Below are 24,552 nucleotides of genomic sequence, written 5' to 3' on the forward strand. Positions count from 1 at the left end.
ATACGTCATCAATTACGAACAAAGCTTGAACCGTTCAACAATTAGCGAGAATCGTCCAACATTAGGATGAGCTAGCTTATGGAAGCGTTCAATATTCGGATTACAGACTTCCCATACAAATGTTCTATTTTCTCTTAGAAAATGGAATTTAAGGGAATACAAATTAAATGGGAAGTATAAGCTATGAGTGGATCTAGACGTTCACTGGATTTGTTTCAACTAAAGTGCAATCATGCACGGAAAACCAAACGAAAACAAAAATGCCAGTACTAACTGTAAGCGCGCCCGTCGATCTGCGAACCCCTTGTAGTTCTGCTACCACCAGCGCTACCAGAGGAAGGTCTACCACTGAATGACACCGCCTGTCATCGATGCCAGCCGTTCTGTCATTAGATCACGATCCGTCATACTCGATGATAAGCAGAATTCAGAGGCAGAGAAGACAGAAAACAATCTCGTCACGATTGATAGAAGCCGTTTTTTAGTTACTGTATTTTTATAATTTAATCAGTTAGCTTAAGTTTGCTCTAACCCATTTGCTAGACAGGTAAGATGTAGAAAGCAAAATTTGAAGTATTTCGCGTTCTAATAAGTGTCTATATTTAGCAAGAAATAAACTTGGATTACGAAGCTAAAAAGAAACGGCGAGTTTTTGAACAGCCCTACTACGTCACTTAATCGCGGTTTAAGTAAATGGGTAAGAATTTTAAATAAACCCCTTGAATTGCTCCTTACTAAATTATAAAAAAAATTGACAGTTGAAGCTGCTCGTAAAAAGCTGGAAGTGCTCAGTACGGTCTCGAATGCTTGAATTTAGTTGAAGAATAGTGAGACACTAAACGTAAGGAAAAGTTTCCTTTTTCATTTAGCACAAAATTCTAATCTTGCTCTATTTATAGGAATTTGTAACTTTTCAATAAACGTTAATGAATTCGGCAATCTCTGGCGTAAATCGCAGCTATTTTTGCAACATTTTACAAATTCGTTTACCCGAATTGAGAGATGTCGTCGAAGCATTCTAAGGCTGGAAACGGAGACGAGGTGGGAACAACGGATGCGTCGAGGACGGACACGCAGCTAGTTCCACCCCCGCTGAATGCGGTCGTAGGTTCTTGTTATGCAGGTAAACGTAGATAAGCAGTTATCAGATTGCCCTGAGACGGGTATAGTGTCGATTGACCCAACTAGGAATGCTTTAAACAATAAACCTGGTAGCAGTACCAGTTTTCCTAGACGGAATCCACCGCGAATCGCGCGTAAAAATCGGGAATCAAATTGTCAGTTGTGTGATGGCCCAGATAATATGATGATGGTTCAGTGCGATGCGTGCAAGGGATGGTGGCACCTTGAGTGTGCGAAGATACCGACGGAACGCGAGGACGAGAGTTGGACGTGCACCCGATGTGCTGCTATACGGTACCAGTCGGTGGCTCTTCCCGCTTCTGGTGGCCCGTTGGCTCAGATGGTACCGGCAGCCAATCCATCGCGGCGATCCAGGACCAGCGAAAAAAGCGGACAAAGCGAGGCAAGAAGGAGATTGAAGCTGCAGTTGCTGAAAATCGAGGAGGAGAAGAAGCTGGAAAAGCAGTACCTGGAGAAGAAATTTGCGGCGCTTCTAGAATTTGGCAGCGAGTCGTCATCTGCGGTGAGTGACGGTGAATCGATTTTTGATAACGCGTCGAAGATCGAACAGTGGATAGCCGACACGGATCGTTTCGGAATCGAACCAGATTCCGGTCTTGCGGTTGATGAGGGTGACGGGCCCATAGCGAGTAACTTGCAGAGGCCTGCAGAGCATTCCGCTCAAACTCTCGGACAAGGCGTCAATCAACCAGCGTATCGACAAGGTCAGCAGCCACCACCGGCGGAAACTAGCTTCCGTCTCGTGAATTCGCCAACCATAATGCGAAACCATCCGACGCAACCAATGCTGCCGCCTCATCAGAGGGCAGAGATGCGGATACAGTCGAATCAGTTCGTTCCAGGTCAGCGGTCAACTCCAATGCAGAGCAACGTGCTGGGGCCGATGGCTCAGCCTGTGCAAGCTGAGGACAACGAGACGTTCTGTGTGCTTAATCGCAGTCAACTGGCAGCACGACAAGCGGTTTCAAAGGATCTCCCAGAATTTAGTGGAAACCCGGAAGATTGGCCACTCTTCTTCTCGGTTTTCAACAATTCCAGCCAAATGTGCGGGTTTTCCAACGAGGAAAATATGCTGCGTCTTCGAAAATGCCTGAAAGGAAGGGCGTTAGAAGCAGTCAAGTGCCGTCTGCTTCATCCATCCAACGTGGCTGGAGTAATGTCCACCTTGAAGATGCTGTACGGGAGACCAGAAGCGATCGTCCAAGCAATCGTGAAGAAGGTTCGAGGTCTACCATCGCCGAATATCGACCGGTTGGAGACGGTGGTGAATTTTGCGCTCACAGTAGAGAACTTGGTTGCTACGATCCAAGCTTGTGGAGTCAACGACTTCGTCTACAATGCATCGCTGCGCTACGAATTGGTGGAGAGGTTACCGTCGTCCCTGAAGCTTGACTGGGCAAAACACTCCAGGAGCATACCCAGTCCTAATTTGCTTGACTTCAGCACATGGTTGTATTGCACAGCAGAGGATGCCAGTGCGGTTATGGCATCGGTTAGCGGTGATTCGAAACCTCGCTCCAACAAGAAAGATGGATTCCTAAACGTTCACACTGAGAGCGACGTCCGTGATGGCAAGCATCACGCAGTGCCACCGAAAGGGAAACCGACAACTCCAAGCGAGGTGGAGAAACAATGTCTGTTCTGCAAGGGCGGCTGTCAGAACGTTACGAAGTGTAAGCGCTTCGCTGAATTCAGCTACGACGCGAGGTGGGCAGCTGTCCGAGAGTGCAAACTGTGCCGAAAGTGCCTACGCAAACACAACGGCTCGTGTAGACAACAGAAGCCGTGTGGGACAAATGGATGTACATTCCTACACCACCCCCTTCTGCACAGCAGCGAAAGACAGCAGGCGGCTGGATTGACAACAACTAGCACCGTACCTGTAGAGAGAACCCAGCAAAGCTGTAACATCCACCAAAGCCAGTCTAAACTTCTTTTTAGAATACTGCCAGTCCTTCTCTACGGTCCTTCTAAAACAGTGCAAACCTATGCCTTTATAGATGACGGGTCCGAACTATCAATAATGGAACAGAGTTTGGCCGAAGAGTTGGGTGTAAAAGGACCAAGAACTTCATTGTGTCTGAAGTGGACGGGAGGTTCGCAACGTCTGGAAAACTCCTCGCAGAGAGTGAGTCTGCAGATCTCCAGCAGTAATAGTCGTCCGTACAAACCGTACAGAATCTGCAGATACGGCCACAGACATTGCTGTATGAGGATATGCAAGCAACGTACTGTCATCTAGCAGGACTACCGATAGCATCGTATGAGAACGCGTGCCCTCGGATACTGATAGGTTTGGATAACCTTAATCTCGGCCATCCACTGAAAAGCCACGAAGGTCGACCGCAAGAGCCAATAGCCGTGAAGACCCGTCTTGGATGGACCGTCTACGGAAGCTGCGCACCTGAAGACACTACTACTTTTTCGGTAAATTATCACTCCCTCGAGATATGCCAGTGCAATCAGTATACGGATGAAGATCTGCACCAAGCGGTTAAGAACTATTTTCTGCTCGATAGCATCGGCATCGTGAAACCAGACAAGTTGCTGCAGTCACAAGAGGACCAACGGGCACAGATGCTTCTGGAATCGCTCACAAAACGCCGAAATGGACGGTACGAATGTGGACTTCTCTGGAAATATGAAAATGTCCGTCTTCCAGACAGCAAAGCCATGAAACGATGGGAATGCCTGGATAGGAGAATGCAGCATAACCAACAGTTAGCAGACGCAGTTAGGATGAAGATTGAAGATCACGTCACGAAGGGCTATGTCCGAAAGTTGACTGATGCGGAGGTTCAGGCAGATTATACCCGCGTATGGTATCTACCAATGTTCCCGGTGGTGAACCCGAATAAACCTGGTAAGACGCGACTCGTTTGGGATGCAGCAGCAACTTCTCATGGAGTTTCCTTAAACACTGTATTGCTGAAGGGCCCAGATTTGTTAACTTCTCTCCTGTCGGTGTTGATTCGGTTCCGCGAGTACCGAATTGCAGTCTGTGGTGACATTCGAGAAATGTATCATCAGGTTCTGATGCGGGACGACGACCAACACTGCCAGCGTTTCTTCTGGAAGGAAAACTCAACCGATCCCGAGCCAAGTACCTACATCGTACAAGTGATGACGTTTGGAGCCTGCTGCTCCCCGAGTACGGCACAGTACGTAAAAAACTTTCACGCACAGAAGTTCCAGCAAGAGCAACCGGCCGCCGTCGAAGCAATCGTCAAACGACATTATGTTGACGATATGCTTCTGAGCGTGGAGCATGAAGAGGAAGCAATCCAGTTGACACGAGGCGTGAAGGAAATTCACGCATCAGCGGGTTTTGAAATCCGCAATTGGGCATCTAACTCTCCTATGCTACTGGAACAACTACAAGAACCTTCTACAGTGGAGAAAAACCTCAACGGCGACAGCTCGGTCGAAAAAATCAATAGAAGTACAAGTATAGAACGCTAGAGGCGCTATTTCTCCATACAATGGCTGTGACCAGGATGTTTTAACCACAGTAACCCTGATTTTCCAACAACGCGATCCAACGGTACTTAAAATGTCAAACAGATTGTTTTTATTTAGAAACGTGAAGTATTCATTTGGAAACGTGAAGTATTCCCGTAAAACCGTAATGATGAGGTATGCGCTGAGGTCATTCTGTTAAGTTCCGTTTTGCTCTTTCTTCAAAGATTGGATTAATTAATGAGCTGCTATTTTCAATCAACCACGGGACATTGGAAGTCTAATATATGTCTATTAAAAAATCCTTGGAATGTGGTGGGACACAACTTCAGACCACTTCACGTTCAAGGTTTCCAAACGCATAGACGAGCTACTTCTGTCCGGAGATCGTCGTCCTACGAAGCGGGAAGTCTTGCGAACCCTGATGATGGTTTTCGACCCGCTAGGCCTCATTGGACACTTTTTGATGCTTCTGAAGACACTTCTTCAGGAAATATGGCGCTCTTCAATTGGATGGGATGATTCGATAAATGACCAACACTTTGAAAAGTGGTCAACCTGGTGTGCGGCTCTACCTGGAATCACCGAGCTTCAAATTCCTCGATGCTACCGATCTTTGACATCTACTTCAGAAGACAACGAGGTTCAGCTGCACACGTTCGTCGATGCAAGTGAAGCAGGCTTTGCGGCAGTGGCGTATCTACGATTCCAAGAAGGAGCGAACATCGAGTGTGCGCTTTTGGGATCCAAAACGAGAGTTTCACCCCTTAAGTTCTTGTCCATCCCACGATCCGAGCTTCAGGCTGCCGTTATCGGCAACCGCCTAGCAGAAACTGTCTGCAAATCACTTTCGATCAAGGTGAGCCGACGATTTTTTTGGACAGATTCGAAGGATGTTCTGTGCTGGCTGAATTCCGACCATCGCCGCTATAGCCAGTTCGTCGCCTTCAGAGTTAGCGAAATTCTCGAGGCATCAGATGTAAAAGAATGGCATTGGGTTCCAAGCAAGCAAAATGTCGCAGATGAGGGTACTAAGTGGAGCAACACCATCGACCTGTCCACGTCTAGTCGCTGGTTCAACGACCCGGAGTTTCTGCGGAAGCCAACAGATCAATGGCCCATCTGCAGACAGCGCATAGGTAGCACTTCCGAAGAACTGCGTCCACATCTGCTGCTCCACGTAAAAGTCTCGGAATCCGTAATCGACGCTCATCGTTTCTCCGACTGGCGGAAATTACTCCGCTCTACTGCGTACATTCTGCGATTCGTGTGCAACATGAAACTCAGCGCACAAAAGAAGGACCGCACCACCGGACCGCTGCAGCATCAGGAGCTGTGCGACGCGGAAAACTACTTACACCGCAAAGCTCAGGAAGCCGCTTTCGCCGACGAAATAGCTATCCTATCCAGGGACCGGAACTTGAAGAATCCGGACAAGAACCTACCCAGAAGCAGCTCGCTTTTTCATCAGTGCGTTTTTCTAGATGAAAACAATGTCGTCAGAGTTAGAGGTCGTACGCAAGCTTGCACGTTTATCACCCGCGATGAAGCCCAACCAGTCTTCCTTCCTCGTGATCACTCTATCACCAAGCTCATTTTGTTTGATTTCCACAAACGGTTCAACCATCAGAACCATCAAACAACGATGAATGAAATACGTCAACGCTACCGAATACCAAAGCTGAAGGTAGCATACAGAGCCATCCGTAAAGAGTGTCAGGAGTGTGCTAATGATCTGGCATCACCGCAACCTCCTATTATGAGTGATCTACCGCCTCAACGTCTTGCAGCTTTCACACGACCCTTCACCTTCATGGGTATAGATTACTTCGGTCCTATCATTGTCACTGTAGGACGTCGTGCCGAAAAGCGGTGGGGAGTCTTGGCAACCTGCCTCACAATCCGCGCCATCCACTTAGAACTAGCCCACACACTGACAACCGATTCATGCATCCTGGCGATCAGGAACATCATGGCCAGAAGAGGAACACCAGCAGTCATCTTCAGTGACCGTGGCACCAATTTTCAAGGTGCAAGCAAAGAACTGAAAGATATCATGCAGAACATCGACCACGAACGGCTCATGGAGGAGTTCACCACGCCCAACACCGAGTGGAGCTTCATACCACCAGCCTCTCCGCACATGGGCGGGGCGTGGGAACGCCTCATACGGAGCGTGAAGTCCAACCTACGCAAACTGCAGTGGAGAAGGTCACCCACCGATGAAGTGCTACACAGTACTCTAGTGGAGATCGAGAATGTAGTCAACTCAAGACCACTGACAGACATCCCAATAGACAACGACGAATCACCGGTACTGACACCTAATCACTTTCTGCTAGGGTCATCAAACGGCCTGAAACCGTGGGTGCCGTACAGTGATAGCCCCACTGTTCTCCGAAACAGCTTCAAGCAGTCGCAGGCCATGGCCAACGAATTCTGGAGAAGATGGTTGAGGGATTATCTACCCGTAATCACCCGACGTACGAAGTGGTTTACTAAGGTGCAACCCATCCACGTCAACGATGTCGTACTCATCGTAGACCCTAACGCTCCCCGTAACAGCTGGCCACTAGGACGCATAATAGCAACCAGACCGGGACCAGATGGACAAGTGAGAAGCGCAACCGTCCAAACAAGTCATGGTATCTACGAACGTCCTGCGGTGAAGCTCGCAGTGCTCGACGTAGGCGTCAAGGACCAATACGCCTCAGGAGGACCTTCTGCGCATTCGGGGGGGGGGACTGTAAGCGCGCCCGTCGATCTGCGAACCCCTTGTAGTTCTGCTACCACCAGCGCTACCAGAGGAAGGTCTACCACTGAATGACACCGCCTGTCATCGATGCCAGCCGTTCTGTCATTAGATCACGATCCGTCATACTCGATGATAAGCAGAATTCAGAGGCAGAGAAGACAGAAAACAATCTCGTCACGATTGATAGAAGCCGTTTTTTAGTTACTGTATTTTTATAATTTAATCAGTTAGCTTAAGTTTGCTCTAACCCATTTGCTAGACAGGTAAGATGTAGAAAGCAAAATTTGAAGTATTTCGCGTTCTAATAAGTGTCTATATTTAGCAAGAAACAAACTTGGATTACGAAGCTAAAAAGAAACGGCGAGTTTTTGAACAGCCCTACTACGTCACTTAATCGTGGTTTAAGTAAATGGGTAAGAATTCTAAATAAACCCCTTGAATTGCTCCTTACTAAATTATAAAAAAAATTGACAGTTGAAGCTGCTCGTAAAAAGCTGGAAGTGCTCAGTACGGTCTCGAATGCTTGAATTTAGTTGAAGAATAGTGAGACACTAAACGTAAGGAAAAGTTTCCTTTTTCATTCAGCACAAAATTCTAATCTTGCTCTATTTATAGGAATTTGTATCTTTTCAATAAACGTTAATGAATTCGGCAATCTCTGGCGTAAATCGCAGCTATTTTTGCAACACTAACAGTTCAACAATTGGTGAATTACCCTACCAGGTCCCTATGCATCACCTGTTCATCGATTTCAAGTCAGCATACGACAGTATCGACCGCACAGAGCAATGGAAAATCATGGACGACAGGAAAGCCGCTGTAAAGCTGACCAGACTGCTCAAAACAACAACGGATGGTGTGCAAAACTGTGCAAGGATTTCGGATGAACTATCCAGCTCATTCGAATGTCGCCGGGGTCTGTAACAAGGTGACGCACTCTCATGCCTACTCTTCAACATAACTCTGGAAGGTGTAATGCGACGAGCTGGGCCCAACAGCCAAAGAACGATTATCGAAAAATATGGTCAATTTGTGTGCTTTGCGGACGACATGGACATTGTAAGGGGGGTAAGGGGAACCGAACACGACCGGAGTTGTCTAGGTAGTAATGTGACGATAGACGGGAATATCTCCGAATTTGGTGGAGCCAGTGCTTCCACTGACTCCACCATACTCGGAGGTATTCCCGTCTATCGTGACATGTACGCAACATTTTATGGACACAAAACCGCGTTATTGCTGCTACTGTAGCAATCTATTGGATCGCCTACTAAATTGATTCAAAAAAATTGCTCCCGGATATGAAGAGTCAGCGATTCAATCATCAAATTCAAGCAAACTGCTGTTTACCATTCCCAGCACTGAGTTGGACCGACACCTGGATCAGGATGAAATAAACCTTACATCTCGACCGTTCATTCCGTCGTTCTCGGATAATGTTGTACAGAAGTGCGAAGATCATGCAAGACATCCAATATATTTTAAATATATATAATGTCCATGTTTTAATGTTTCTTCGTAATGACTCACTCTTGAAACTCGTTTAGAGAAATATCTTCAACTTCCAAAACCGAGACACACACTACCGTACTAATGTTGATGTCTCTCTTTCCTCTGTGAACCTGCAGCAAACAACTCTCACTGGAGTATCAAGCTCTTGAATGACGCCGCTTAAAAATCCAATCAATCATAATTTCGTCAAATTAACCTAAGTAAATACAAAATGAAAAGATTATACAACTTGCAACTTGCACAACGACACGGCCAGACGCGTGGAAGCAACCGAGGAGGACGCTATGCTCGTCGGTCGCTCTTCAGAACCCGGCCTCATCAGGCAGCAGGTTTTCGGCCGTCAGCTAAATTGGTAGTAATTGCACGTTTTGGCGGCGCACTTTTATATTAACTCCGGAGTCCGTATAATTTGCTGCTCATTTTACTCTCGTTTTCTCGTCCTGATAACGGTTCATTTTCGCTTTCGCCACGGATAACGAGGCTCCAGGACATGGTGCGTACATGCGCATGTCGAAATTGCCAATTGCTCTGCGAAAGGGTGTGCCGAGGAGCATGTTGTAAACTCGGGCCGCAACCGTGATACATAAATCGAAGACGACCTTTTTATACTTTGAGCTGTGATAAGCAGTTTTGGTGTCGAAAACGGCGCAAAAACAAACACTCAATATCCCTATGGTTTATGGTGAACCAAGAGCGTGTCAATATCCTTTTTGTTATGTGCACGTACGGTTTAACTATGAAGTGGTGTGGTTGCACGCAATTCGCTATATAAGGGGGATGCAAGGTAAAACATTGCTGTGGCTCGCTACTGGTCAGGAACACACGTGATCGTGTGGTACGATTGAAGCTGAACGAAGGAGTAAGCTTTTTAAGCATTTTACTATATACGAAACAGGTCCGAGGTAAATGAAGTGATTATGGTATCGATTATAATTATAAGTTAGTCAATTTTCGTAAATGACTTCTACTTGACCGGACTGGTGGAACGAGCCTTCCATGGGTACTCACCTTACTAAGGCATGCAGAGGACACTGTACGACGAACTCGTATCCGTTCTTCTTGGTCCAATGCTGCACTCTGCTAAGGTTCGTCTTCTTGTACCGGTCGGATGGCTCCAGATGACGTGACCCATCCACCGTAGCCTCCCGATTTTCACGGTGTGGACGATGGTTGGTTCTCTCGGCAGCTGATTCGCCTTCTTCAAGTCCCGTCTTTCATCTGCCGTAGATGGAACGCAACACCTTCCGTATGAGAATTCCAAGGGTGCATTGGTCCTCTGCACATAGAATCCATGCTTCGTACCCATAGAGAATTACCGATCTAATAAGCGTTTTGTAGATAGTTAACTTCGTGTAACGGCATACTTTGTTCGATCGTAGAACTCTGTGGAGTCCAAAGTTAGCACGATTTCCTGCCACAATGCTGCCGTGAATCGCAAGTTAGTCCCATCTGCATTTTGGACAAAAATGAGTTATTGACCGTTTTTGATCTTTCTTGAGTCAGAATGTCCCATAATGAAAAGTAATCGCAAGTCAGTCCCATTACGATCTTTTGTACCTTCCAGTACAAAGCTTAACACTATTTTAGCCAGTTTTATATTTTTCACGGTTACGTTTTCACGTTTGAAATAATGTGTGAAAGTTTCATGATGATCGCTGAAGTTTTCAATTCATGGCGATTTTTTAAAGTTTCACATAGAAATCGAATTTGAAAACTTCAGAGTCCATTTTCTCAATGCCTACTTTTAACAGATAGGACTGACTAGCGATTCACGGCAGAATGCGTCTCTGAATTTCTCTGCTGGTGCCGTTGTCGGCGGTCACCAGTGAGCCCAAGTACACAAATCGCCTCGATTTCATCCCCGTCGATAGAAATACGAGGTGGCGGGTGGGGTGATTCCTCCCTTCCCGAGCAGGAGAAAATAGCTGAAGAATACCAAACTCAGGTATGGAAAACCGAATACTTTTAACCTAAATGAGGTATTATTAAGAAGCCCTGCATTGGAGGTAAAAAACCTAAAATAATAACTGATGTGTATTCTGTGCAAAACACATGAATAATGGCATCAGGTATGGTAATAACTAAATAATAATGGGCAGTTTTTTCATACAAATAATGATTTTTCCATAACTGAATAATACCTCAAGCAGTCCTCAACATCAAACCAATAACTCGTTAAGGTATTTTATCAGTACCCACAAAATATCAAAATAAGGTATTTTCAATACCTGGGTAACCGGCCAATTCCTTGGCTTGGTATGATACCTGACTTTGGTATGCTGCAATTACACTAGTCGACAAAATTGACCATTTGTTCCATTTGTAATGGAATTTGGCCCGCTGGTTTCGAATCTGACTTCAGAATTCCTGTAACACGTACAGTTTTTGAGAAAAATAGGATTTTATTCACAAAATTTAATATGTCATAGAAACTAAAATATTGGTATTTTAATTTTAAATTTTGCATCTGCTCATTATAACTAATATTTATATTCAATAGATTTTGATCCACTGATTCTTAATCTGACCTAAGAATTTCAGGAACACGTAAATTTTTTGAGAAAATACGGTTTTATTCACAAAATTTTATATTTTTTATTTTCAATGAACTATTGTCTTTATAATTTTATTTTTTTATCTGCTCATCTTAAGCAATATTAATATTTTTTAGATTTTCATATACTGACTCGGAATCTGACCTAAGAATATCAGTAACACGTATTTTTTTTGAGAAAAATAGGGTTTTATTCACAACATTTTATATTTTCATACAAAACAAAATCTTGTCTTTATAATTTTGAATTTTTCATCTGCTCATCATAACCAATAGTTATATTCAATAGATTTTGATCAACTGATATAGAATCTGACCTAAGAATTTCAGTAACACGTAATTTTTTTTTGAGAAAATAGGGTTTTATTCATCATGATTCATATTTTCCATGGAAAATAAAATATTGTCTTTTTGATTTTATTTCATTTTATCTGCTGATCGTAACCAATATTTATTTTCAATATATTTTATTCCTCTGATTCAGAATCTGAACAAAGAATTTCAGTAACACGTGATTTTTTTGGAAGAAAATGGAGTTTTATTCACGAAATTCATATTTTCGTAGGAAATAAACTATTGTCTTTATAATTTTTATTTTTTTATCTGCTCATCTTAATCAATATTTATATTTTATAGATTGTCATCCACCGATTCGAAAACTAACCTTAGAACTTCTGTAACACGTGAAATTTTGTGAAATAAAATAATGATTTTATAATTTTAATTTTTTTATCTGCTCATCATAACTAATATCTATATTCAAAAGATTTTGATCCACTGCAGTGGATCAGTGCACTGATTCAAAATCTGACTTAGGAATTTCAGTAACACGTACATGTTTTGAGAACAATGAGGTTTTATTTACAAAATTTCATATTTTTAAAGAAAATAAAATATGGTCTCTTTAACTTTTTTTTTATCTACTCATCTTATAACCAATATTTATACTTAATAGATTTTGGTCCACTGATTCGGAAACTGACCTAAGAATTTCTGTAACATTTAAAATTTTTGAGAAAAATAGGGTTTTATTCACAAAATTCAGTATTTTAATGAAAAAAAAATATTACTTTTGTTTTAATTTATGGTCCTCTCATCAAAACAAATATTTGTATGTAATAAATTTCAATCTGCTTATTCGAAATCTAACCTCAGAATTTCTGTACCATGTTCAGTTTTTTGTATGAGAACCCACTTTTTATTTGTATGGCCCGAAAGATTTCTCAAACTCCTCTCCTTCCATAAACCCCTACGTCATTAATGGACAGCTTTTTACTAGGTCGTAATAGATTGTATTTAATGTATCCACTTATTCCTTATTCTTACCTTAGAATTGCTGTAACACATTCATTTTTTTTCAAGTTGAGTTTTATCAACAAAATTTCACATTCTCATGAATTTTTTTTTCATAAATTCATTTTTTTCTTGTAAAAAATGTGTTTCACCTATTTTTCACAAAGACAGTACGTTTTACAGAGTTTCTGAGCAATAAATTTAAATCAGCTTATCAAATAATATTTTATATGAATTTTTGTTTCTATGAGCAGTAGATAAAAAAAAATAAAGTCAATATTTTATTTTCAATGACCATATGATGTTGTAAATATAATTCTATTTTTCTCAAAATCTGTACGTGCTACAGAAATTATACGGTATGATAAGAATTCAGCAAATTGTCCTTATGTATTTGCACAGTCAGGTTTTTTTTTTCACGCCGGGGATACGTACCGCGCTAATTCGTGAACTCAGTCCAAAAACTGTACGTGCTACACAAAATCTTAGGTCAGACTCCAAATCAGTGGATCAAAATCGTTTGAATATAAATATTGGTTATGGTTAGTAGAAAAAAAAGATATTAACAACTCAGTATTTTATTTTTATGAAAATATAAAATTTTGCGAATTGAATCCCATTTTTTCTCAAAAATTGAACGTGTTACAAAAATTCTTAGGTTAGTTCCGAATCAGTAAATAAAAATGTATTGAATATAAATATTTTTTAAGATCAGCAGATAAAATTTGAAAAGACAATTATTTATTTTCTATGAAATTGTATAAATAAAATTCCATTATTCTCAAAAATTGTACGTGTTACACAAATTCTCAAGTCACATTCTGAATCAGTTATTTGAAATTATAAAGACAAGATTTTATTTTCTATGAAAATATGAAATTTTGTGAATAAAACCCATTTTTTAAGAAGTTTACGTGTTACACAAATTCTTATGTCAGATTACGAATCAGTGACTCAAAAACCATTAAATATAAAAATTGTTCATGATGAGCAGATAATAAAAAATAATATTATAAATACAATATTTCATTTCTTATGAAAGTATGAAAATTTGTGAATTATACCAAATTTTTCTCAAAAAAAAAATACGTTTTACTCAAATTCTTATGTCAGATTACGAATCAATGGATCAAAATCCATTAAAAGTAATTATTGTTTATGATGAGCAGAGAAAAATTTAAATTATAAAGACAATATTAATTTTTTTAAGAAAAAAAATGAAATTTTGTGAATAAAACCCTATTTCGCTGCTGAAAGTCTCTTTAATAAAGACAAATCAATCAACCTATTTCGCTCAAAAACTGTATGCGTTTCAGAATTCTGAAGTCAGATTCCGTATCAGTATACGAGACTCTATTGAATATGAATATTGGTCAAGATGAGCAGATAAAAACAATAAAACTATAAAGACAATATTTTATTTTCTCTGAAAATATGGAATTTTTTGAATAAAACCCCATTTTCCTCAAAAACTGTACGTGTTACTGAAATTCTAAGGTCAGATTCTGAATCAGTGGATCAAAATCTATCGAATATAAATATTGGTTGGGATGAGCAGATAAAAAAATAATAATATAAAGACAATAGTTTATTTTTTATGAAAATACGTAATTTTGTGAAAAAAAAAACCTATTTTTCTCAAAAACTGTACGTGTCACAGCAATTCCGAAGTCAGATTCGGAATCAGCGGGCCAAAATCCATCAGAAATGGAACAAGAGGTCAAAGTGCGTGATCCACTGTCGACCAGTGTTATTTGTCAGTTATTCATTATTGCTCGGGTAGAGTCCTTTGCCATCATGTACTTTGTCTTCGATACATAAATGTCTAATCCGATTCACTTGGCTTCACTTTTTAGTCGGATGTACGTTTCCGCTATCGTCTCAAATTTACGAGCATTAGCATTTTAGCATTAGCATTTTAACGAGTCGCACAAATTCGTAGGTGGTACAGTCCTATTTAGACCGCTGTTCTGAGGGTTGCCTCCTTCCCGTCCGAACCAAAGCACAAAGATTTGGGACTAATCTCTGACTCTTAGACAAGACTGACGCAATCCTCCAATGGCCGAGCACTGTCCTGGCCACGTCCTTGCGACTGCTGAGGGATGAGAAAAGGATGATTAGTTTTGGACACCTATGAAAAATGTAGACAACTCTACGATCTCTCAGGCCTAGGTGTCACGACGGGATTTGGGGGTTGTTAGTGGAAGGGTAAATTCCAAAGGATACGCTTGGTCAACGTTCAGGCACACCATTCCCTAGGTTGCGGTAATGATCTGTCCATAAACTACGTAGACTCTTAAGGGGGAGAGGTGGTGTTTCGAAAATTGTATATGGTGGAAAGCCTACGAGGGGAGAGGGCGGAACTTTATATTGATAAAATTCAAACTAGTATCAATAAAATTCCTTACTATCAAAAAATCCCAGATTGACTCCAGAATTCCCTGATAATTCCAGGTTTATTCCAGAGTAAAGAAAATTCCCTGATAATTCCAGGTTTTCCAGGTTTTTCCAGGTAGTATACTCTATAATTACACCGAAAACTTCTTCCGGGGTTCATCCAAGATCTTATTCCAGGATTTTTTCGGGAACGCCTTCCGGGATTCCTCCGGGAATCTTTTCTGGGCTTCTGTCAGAAATTACTTCTGAAATTTCTGTAGGAACTCTTTCGTGGATTTCTTTGGAAACTGCTTTAAGGATTCTTTTTGGAAATTATTCCAGGAAGTTCTTCTGAAATTCTTTCAATAGCTGCTTCCAGGAATTCTCCAGGAACTCTTTCCAGGATTCATCTAGGAACTTTTTCTGGTTTCCTCCAAGAGTTCTGTTTGGGATTTCGGCAGATCTTTCTGGAATTCCTCTGGTAATTCATACATAAAATCTTTTAAATGTTACTAATGGAAATCCTTTAGGAGTTTATTAGGTAGTATTTTGCGAAATTTCTCCAGCAGGTTTTGTTCATAGAATTTATCATAAAGTTCCTTCAGGATTTCCTGAAGGAAATACTCCAGCAAGATCCTTCTGGTTTTCCTCAGAAGCTATTTGGAGAATCTCGGATGGGGTACCTGGACAATTACCGGAACACCATGAAAAATCCCGGAAGAAATCTCTTAAGTCCAAGAGGGAATCCTGGAAGGACCTGGAAGAACTTCAGAAAGAACCCGCTATTGTTTCAAATTTACGAGCTATAATATAAATTTCATCAGCGAAACCAAGCAGCTGAAGGGACTTCGTGAAAATAGTTCCACTCGTGTTTCTCTCCGCTCTCCTTATTACAAACTCTAAAGCAATGTTAAACAGCAAGCACGAAAGACCATTACCAAGCCGTAACTCTTTGCGAGATTCGAAGGGAATCGAATGGTATAGAAGATTGATTTTAATTAATAAATCACTACAAAGTATTAGTTTGAAAAAAATTAAACGTATAATTTCAAGAAACACGGTATCAGCATGTACGAGTATTTCAAAGAACTCTGAGTACTTGGGTGATTAATATTACTCCATATTATCGAAACCATCAGATTAGAACAGGGATTTGCAGTTCTTATTCACTTCTTTTTAATCACTACTATGATTTCAATACCCTGTCAAGCTAACCTCGTGTTCATTGAGTTAAAATTATACGTCTAAATTTCTACAAACTAACACTTTGTAGTGGTTTAATAATTATAGGTAATCAATCTTCTATGCCACAAAACGCCCCGCATTAATTATTGCACCAAGATTAGTGCAATTGTCAACTATGTACAATGTTCAATACAATAGGTTCAAATACTAGAGCTGCTGTTCTTGAGCATTCTCAAGTTTTTCGGTTTGACCAAATTCTCAACAACGGCGGTATGACATCACTTATGATCCCTTCTAATTTATACCGGGTTCTCCTCCTAACAGCAGCCGCCGCCACTGCCTGGCCCTTCAAACAACAATAGCTAGAACATAATCGACCCTACCACAGACAGCAGCCCTCAAGCAAACTCTGCGGCAGAGCAAACAGTCAGTGCTGGTGGTCAGTAGAGCGGAAGCCAAGGAGTGACAAAAGTGAGAGGAAATCTCCAATTTGCTACTTTCGAGAGCGTATACACACATTATATTGTCCTTAAAACCATAAGTTTGTCATACGGTTCGGGGTTTTGGTTGGATTCGACCTCTCGAACGATAGCAAAACCAGTCTGAAATCTAGCCAAAGTCAGCAAGTCTCCGTTTCCCTAGGCGGTTGAGAGTAAACCCGAAAATGGGAAAACTAGGCGCAAGCTCACGTTTCTTGATGCGGTTGTTCAGATTTTTATTGCAGATAATAATTTGTTATTGCCAATGTTGCCTTAAGTTTTCTAAGCGAGAGAAGCGTGAAGAATAATAATTTTGAAAGGTGTCTGCTGTACATTGTGACGTAGGGCGTAGCATATCAATTGTTAAAGGAAACAGTTTTAAGAAATGCAGTTGCTATTGGTAACTATAGTCGGAAACGCTTCTTTGAGTACCAGTCGCAGCATGCATCTATCGTTTCCATAGCATCAGGCATCTCATATTAATACGACAAGGGAAGGTAGGTAGATCAGGGCAACGCACTCTGAAAACCAAGCTAAAAACGGTTGAAAGTAAGAGTGTGACGTGACATAGAATTTATCCCTACTATCGTCGATGCACGTCAATAGTTCCGAAAAAGGTGCTACTTATGAGTCGTTTGAGTTCATATATTGTTTTTTTTTTTGTTCAAGGATTCCAAATTTCAAACGTCCTTTTGACCCTACATCCGTGATTTGCCTAGCATGTTTGTATACATCCGGTTTGTGGTGCGGATAACTTTCCCTTCGATTTGCTGAAAATAATTATTGTTCTGTACTCATCCAATCTGGAGGGAGCGACCGAGGGATAACAAAGTGTTCAATTAGAAATCATTGTGTTGTCAATGAATTGATGGATGACTATTCTACGGATGTTCCACCTTCTATATTCGATTGTCAGCTTATTAGCTTTTTGAGTAGCATAGAAATGGAAAGGCTTTTCTGTATGTTCTTTATACATATACATATGAAGTGTTTGGTAAGAATGTAGCAAATTTGTATGTGTTTAATGTGTTAAAAGTTCGAAATTTCTCTGAAATAGATGAATTTAGTAACACAGGGAAATGATTCATCAAATAACTCCATGCAAATCGTGCGTAATACAAAACGATTACACGGACATTTATATAGCACAGACAAACAGACGTAACACTCTCCAAAGCGGCTTGGCACATGCATTTAACGATCAATTCAAAATTCATTTGATTTCCGCGATCCTTCCACCAGAGGCGCTAGTGTTCGATCGCTTTGACGTCTGCCAGTGTACACGTTGCTGAATGATGCAAACGAAAATTACAGGTAATTTGTGTAATAGTGTGCGTGTTAGCAAACGTCAAATCAAAATCCATCATAATGGTTTCGCAGCGCGGCGTAACGAACACTAATGCAAATCTACTGATTGAAAATATGCCCATTTGATTTTGCCGGGAACAGCTGATTTTTGTTTACTATTTTCAACCAGTAACTCAGGTAGTGTTCGTGTAATGCAACGTGTACGTACACGCAACACCACTAAAAGCAGAAACCACTATGGCTGACAGTGTCTCGCGCGGTTATACCAAGAGGTGGCAGTGTGTTGGCACACAGAAAATATTGTATAACTTTTGATTGCGTGCGCCAAAATAGCTAATTTTTCGACTATGAATAGTATATTATGTGTAGCTATAATACTATAAAATTTTCATTAAAATCGGTTGAGTATTGGCGGAGATATCGTTGAAACAAAAGAATTGCCACTTGAGAATCTTGTGCAAACAAACATTTTGGAAAATATCACTTTTTTGCCGTTTCAACTCTGCCGCCAAAAATACTGAACCGATTTCAATGAAAATTTTTATGTACGTAAAGTATGTATGTAAAAGTAATTTGTCAAAATTTCATTCAATTTGATCATACCGTTAAAAATTTATAGCCATATATGTCGCACCATGTCACAATAAGCAGATGTGGTTTTTGGTGTAGTTAAATTCAAACTGCTCTTACTTTGAAAGTACTCAACAAAAATGGCTGAAATTTTCACTGTAAACAGTTTACATAACAATTTTACTGTCAAAATTTTATAAAAATCGGGACAGTGTTACCAGTTCTACAGTCAAAATAGTGCACGCGAAACTAAAAATGGTCAAAAAGTACCTAAAATTTACCTTGAAGCGATTTGAGCTTTGGATATTTACTAGAAAAAGTACTGAACCGATTTCGATCAATTTTTTACCACTTAATTGATACTATGTTAAGAATATCGAGTGAAATTTTCAAACGTTTTGATGAGGTAACAAAAAAGTTATAGCCTAAGCAATTTTTTGAAATGGGTGCCCAAATTTTCTAAAATCTCATTTTATGATATCGACAATATCTGTGCCAATACTCAACCGATTTTAATGAAAATTTTATGGTATTAACTACACATAATATACTATTCATGGTCAAAAAATTAGCTATTTTGGCGAACGCAATCAAAAGTTATACAATATTTTCTGCGTGCCAATTGCATCGTGGACACCCTTTAGAAAAAGGTATTAAGCCTTACCGGATGTTATGCTATTCGGTTTTCAGTCAATAACTTTTTCTACATGCCTTAGGTCGCTTTGCTTTCTTCGGAGGGTTGATTTTTTTTTCTTTTGGAAAAGTGATCGTATGAAAATTAAAAACAGCTGGCGCTTAAATTTAATTTCTCCGATCGAGCTGAAATTTTGCACAGTTAATATGGGGCCAAAATGGAACCCAGAAAGTGTCCAGGAGTGAAATGTCTTTTTTTTTCATTATACTAAGACCCCCATATTTATACTCAGAGTTCATTTGTTGAGTTGAAATACAGGTTGGGCATTTGTTTTTCCGTTCGTTTTTGTTTTTTTTTGTGCTAGCAGACGTCTCACTCTACTAGCTTCCCATGGTTCATCTTTTAAACCGTTAGTTCAAATACTTTGGTGTTCGCAAATTGGTCGGTTAAGGCGTTCACATTGTTTTTGTTCATGTTAGACGTTTGCTAAGCTTCGCTACTTGCAAAACATGATTCAAGGTGATGATTTTGATCTCAATTATTTCTATTAGAGCCATTTGTTTAGTTGTCTTTATACCAATTTTTTGGTCATTCCAAATTGAATAGGCCAAACAAAACATACCAAAATGATCATGCACGCAACTGTTGTATCTAAAAAAGTTTGAAATAGCATTTTCTTGCAGAGATTACTCCAGGAATTCTGCTGGTATTTACTCAGGAATTTCTGATAGAATGCGCCAGGAAGTCTTGCTGGGATTTATTGGGCATTTCCTATTAGGAATCCTCTAGGAATACTTGAAGGACTCTAAAGAGCAATTACCTTGGCAATTACTGAAGAAATCCCAGCCAAAATTGTTTAGGAAATCTCGGCAAGAAATCCTACCAGGAATGTCTACTGCTGGCATTCCAAAAAAAAAATACCCTACAGAGAAAAAAAAACACGAGAAGAATCACAGAAGAAATCCAAAATAACACGAGGAATCACAGGATGGATTAGTATGCCTCTGGAAAGATCTCAGTAAGAATTTTCCATTAGGCATTTGTGGAGGTATTTCAAGAGGATTTTTCCAAAGATTTCTCCATGGATTCCTCCAAGAGTTCCTTCAGGAATTCCTCTAGATAATCCTCTAGGAATGCCCGCTGGGATGCTAGCCAGTGCTGAAAATGCCATTTCGACATACAGTAGACGTTCGATAAGTGCAACATGTTTACGTTTCAGTTACCGAATGAAATTCGCTAACTGCAACGACTGACAGCCGTCAAATAGTTGTCAATAGGGTCCTAAAATTAAAGACGAAATCTCGCTTATATTGAATAATACGATCAAGCATGGTATTCTAATCGGAATTGTACTTTACTCGAACTTGAAAAACAAAGGAATAATGAGAAAATTCGAAATAAGAAAAATGGTAAATAGTTCTACTTTGACATTTGAGGTCAACCTTGTGTGACTGAGCTCGACATTTTTCGCACTGGGATTTCAAAAATGTTCCTATCTGACATACACGGTGAAAAAAAATCACTCAAAGTATGTGTTATAAGCTAGGGACGAGACAAAAGGCTAAAAAAATAAAAAAAATATATTTTCAACTACGGTTAATGAAAACGTCAAAAAATAAGTAAATATGTACTCTTGAACCATATATTGTGGTTTAAAACAAGAATCCCGATAGGACTTTAGGAGCCTATTGCTGTTGGACGCAGCCAGAATGCACTAAAAACATCGCAATGCAGCTGTAGTGCATCCGAAAAAACATCGCAACACTGTTGACGTTTTGTTTTTGACAGATAGCGGTGCGATAACTGCAAAATTGTTGCACTTAGCGGACTTGCAGTTAAAAAGCATTGCAGTTAAACCGTTTGCACCGAGCGAACGTCTACTGAAGCTGAACCTGAAAATATGGTACCTATATGAAAAACTTAGGCGACTAGATCAGTTCAACAAGAAAGTCACGGGAAAACCGGTCTAACTTTCATATTTGAGGGCTATGTCATCGACTATCGTCGAAAAATGCCAATTGATATTCATCATGAATATCCATTGGTATTTTTCGAAGGTAGTCGATGACATTTACCTGTAGCAGTTTTTATGTGACTTTCTGGTAGAGCTGGCCTAGCGGCATTTTTTTTTCATGTACCGTATTTTCAGGTTCAGCTTCTGAAATGAGCTGCAGGTGATAGAATCTAGGTATGTCGAAATGGCATTTTCAGCACTGATGCTTGCAAAAGTTCCTTTTTCGATTTATACAGAGATTTATAAAAGATTCCTCCATAAGTTCCTCTTGGAAATTCCCTAAGAATACCTACTGGGTTTCCTCCAAAAATTCCTCATGTGGTTTCTCAAGAGATTTCCCCAAGGGTTCTTTGAAGGTAATGAACTGGGAACAGGATTTATAGTGTTGGGCAACGTGTGATCGGGTGGCAGCCGATCAATGCAAGGATGTGCATGTTAAGAGTTAAGGGCCGTTTCATCAACTGCAGCATCATCAACGTCCACTGCCCACACGAAGGGAGACCTGATGACGAAAAAGAAGCGTTCTACGCGCAGTTAGAGCAAACATACGATGGTTGCTCGCCGCGTGACGTGAAGACCGTTATCGGCGACATGAACGCGCAGGTAGGAAGGGAGGAAATGTACAGACCGGTAATCGGACGAAACAGTCGGCACGCCGTATCGAATGATAACGGCCAGCGATGCGTAAACTTTGCAGCCTCCCGTGGTATGGTAGTCCGAAGCACCTTCTTCCCCCGCAAAAATATCCACAAAGCCACCTGGAGATCACCCGACCATCAAACAAAAACCAAATCGACCACGTTCTAATCGACGGTAAATTCTTCTCGGATATAACCAATGCCCGCACATACCGCAGTGCGAATATAAATTCGGATCACTACTTAGTCGCTGCATGCATGCGCTCAAAACTTTCGGCAATTATCACCACGCGTCGAAGTCGAACGCCGTGGCCCAACATCGAGCAGCTGCGTAACGTAGAAGTTGCTCAAGACTACGCGCAGCAGTTAGCAGTGGCCCTACCAACGGATGAGCAGCTTGGCGCAGCTACACTTGAAGATGACTGGAGGGACATCCGATCCGCCATAGGTAGTACCTCGGCTACAGCACTAGGCTTCGCAACTCCGAATCACAGAAACGACTGGTACGACGGCGAATGTGAACAGTTGAAAAACGAGAAGAATCCAGCGTGGGCGAGAATGCTGCAACACCGTACGAGAGCGAATGAGGCACGTTACAGACAGGCACGGAACAGGCTGAACTCAGTCTTCCGGATGAAGAAGCGCCAGTAGGAAGAACGAGATCGGGAAGCGATGGAAGTGCTGTACCGCGCTAAGGACACACGAAAGTTCTGCGAGAAGCTGAACCGCTCGCGCAGAGGCTTTGTGCCACAAGCCGACATGTGCCGAGATAATCACGGGAATATTCTCACGAGCGAGCGTGAGGTGGTCGAGAGGTGGCGGCAGCATTACGATGAGCACCTCAATGGCGACGTTGCAAGTACCGAAGGTGGCGTGGTAACAGATCTAGGAGTATGTGCACAGGACGAAAGACTTCGGCCCCTGACCTCCAAGAGATTGAAGAGGAGGTTGGCCGGTTGAAAAACAACAAAGATCAACTACCAAGAGAGCTTCTAAAATACGGTGGAGAAGCACTGGTGAGAGCACTACACTGGGTCATTACCATGATTTGGGAGGAGGAAGTATTACCGGAGGAATGGATGGAAGGTATCGTGTGTCCCATCTACAATAAGGACGACAAGTTGGATTGCGGGAACTATCGCGTGATCACACTACTGAGCGCTGCCTACAAGATACTCTCTAAAATTTTATGCCGCCGTCTATCATTATTGATTGCAAGAGAGTTTGTGGGGCAATATCAGGCTGGATTTATGGGTGAACGCACTACCAGACCAGATGTTCACCATCCGCCAGGTGTTGCAGAAATGCCGCGAATACAACGTGCCCGCACATAACGTGTTCATCGATTTCAAATCGGCGTATGATACAATCGATCGAGAACAGCTATGGCAGATTATGCACGAATACGGATTCCCGGATAAACTGACACGGTTGATCAAGGCGACGATGGATCGAGTGATGTGCGTAGTTCGAGTATCAGGGACACTCTCGAGTCCCTTCGAATCACGCAGAGGGCTACGGCAAGGTGATGGTCTTTCGTGCTTGCTGTTCAGCATAGCTTTAGAGGGTGTAATTAGGGGAGCGGGGATGAACACGAGTGGAACGATTTTCACGAAGTCCGTTCAGCTGCTTGGTTTCGCTGATGATATTGATATTATTGCTCGTAAATTTGAGACGATGGCGGAAACGTACATCCGACTAAAGAGTGAAGCCAGGCGAATCGGATTAGTCATTAATGTGTCGAAGACAAAGTACATGAAGGCAAATGGCTCCAGGGAGGAATCTCCGCACCCGCCACCCCGAATTTCTATCGACGGTGATGAAATCGAGGCGGTTGAAGAATTCGTGTACTTGGGCTCACTGGTGACCGCCGACAACGACACCAGCAGAGAAACTCAGAGGCGCATTGTGGCAGGAAATCGTGCTTACTTTAGACTCCGCAGAACTCTATACGATCGAATAAAGTTCGCCGTAACACGAAGTTAACTATCTACAAAACGCTGATTAGACCGGTCGACCTCTATGGGCACGAAACATGGACCCTACGTGCAGAAAACCAACGCGCCCTTGGAGTTTTCGTACGGAAGATGTTGCGTACCATCTTCTTGGAGAAGGCGAATGAACCACGAGCTGCATCAGCTGCTGAGAGAACCAACCATCGTCCACACCGCGAAAATCGGGAGGCTACGGTGGGCGGGTCACGTCATCAGGATGTCGGATAGCAACCCGACTAAAATGGTTCTCGAGAGTCATCCGACCGGTACAAGAAGACGTGGTGCGCAGCGAGGACGATCTGCGGATCCTACGCAGAGTGCGGAACTGGAGACAAACAGCCATGGGCCGAGTGGAATGGAGACGGCTACTATGTACAGCAGAGGCCACCCCAGCCTTAGCCTGATCGGTAAGGTAAGTAAGGGGGCGATATCGCCCACTTTGGGAAGCACTGCTCTAAAGCCTAAACATTTTTGTTGGGTTTGTTGCATAGCTTTCCGTACGAATTCCTTTACATAGGTATCTATCCTGTGATTCCTCCAGAGATTTCTCTTGCTATTCCACCAGAGATATCTTCAATGATTCCTTCATGAATGTTTCTTACAGTATCTGCAGATATTCCTACTAGGATTTCCCTAGG

The 24,552-nt window shown here is 41.7% G+C and overlaps 2 protein-coding genes across 2 annotated transcripts; both read left to right on the forward strand.

Annotated features, from left to right (window-relative positions):
- Positions 1-276: 276 nt before the first annotated feature.
- LOC134288790 (uncharacterized) lies at positions 277-4,605 on the forward strand. Its single transcript, XM_062854665.1, has 4 exons — positions 277-697; positions 759-841; positions 900-3,371; positions 3,437-4,605. The coding sequence occupies exons 3-4, from the start codon at positions 1,118-1,120 to the stop codon at positions 4,603-4,605; spliced, it is 3,423 nt and encodes a 1,140-aa protein (XP_062710649.1). The 5' UTR covers positions 277-697; positions 759-841; positions 900-1,117.
- A 299-nt stretch (positions 4,606-4,904) lies between these two features.
- On the forward strand, positions 4,905-7,928 carry LOC109429850 (uncharacterized). The gene is made up of 2 exons (XM_062848540.1): positions 4,905-7,620; positions 7,680-7,928. The coding sequence occupies exon 1, from the start codon at positions 4,913-4,915 to the stop codon at positions 7,427-7,429; it is 2,517 nt and encodes an 838-aa protein (XP_062704524.1). The 5' UTR covers positions 4,905-4,912; the 3' UTR covers positions 7,430-7,620; positions 7,680-7,928.
- Positions 7,929-24,552: the final 16,624 nt, after the last annotated feature.

This window comes from Aedes albopictus, chromosome 2, assembly GCF_035046485.1.
Source record: "Aedes albopictus strain Foshan chromosome 2, AalbF5, whole genome shotgun sequence".
NCBI lineage: Eukaryota > Metazoa > Arthropoda > Insecta > Diptera > Culicidae > Aedes > Aedes albopictus.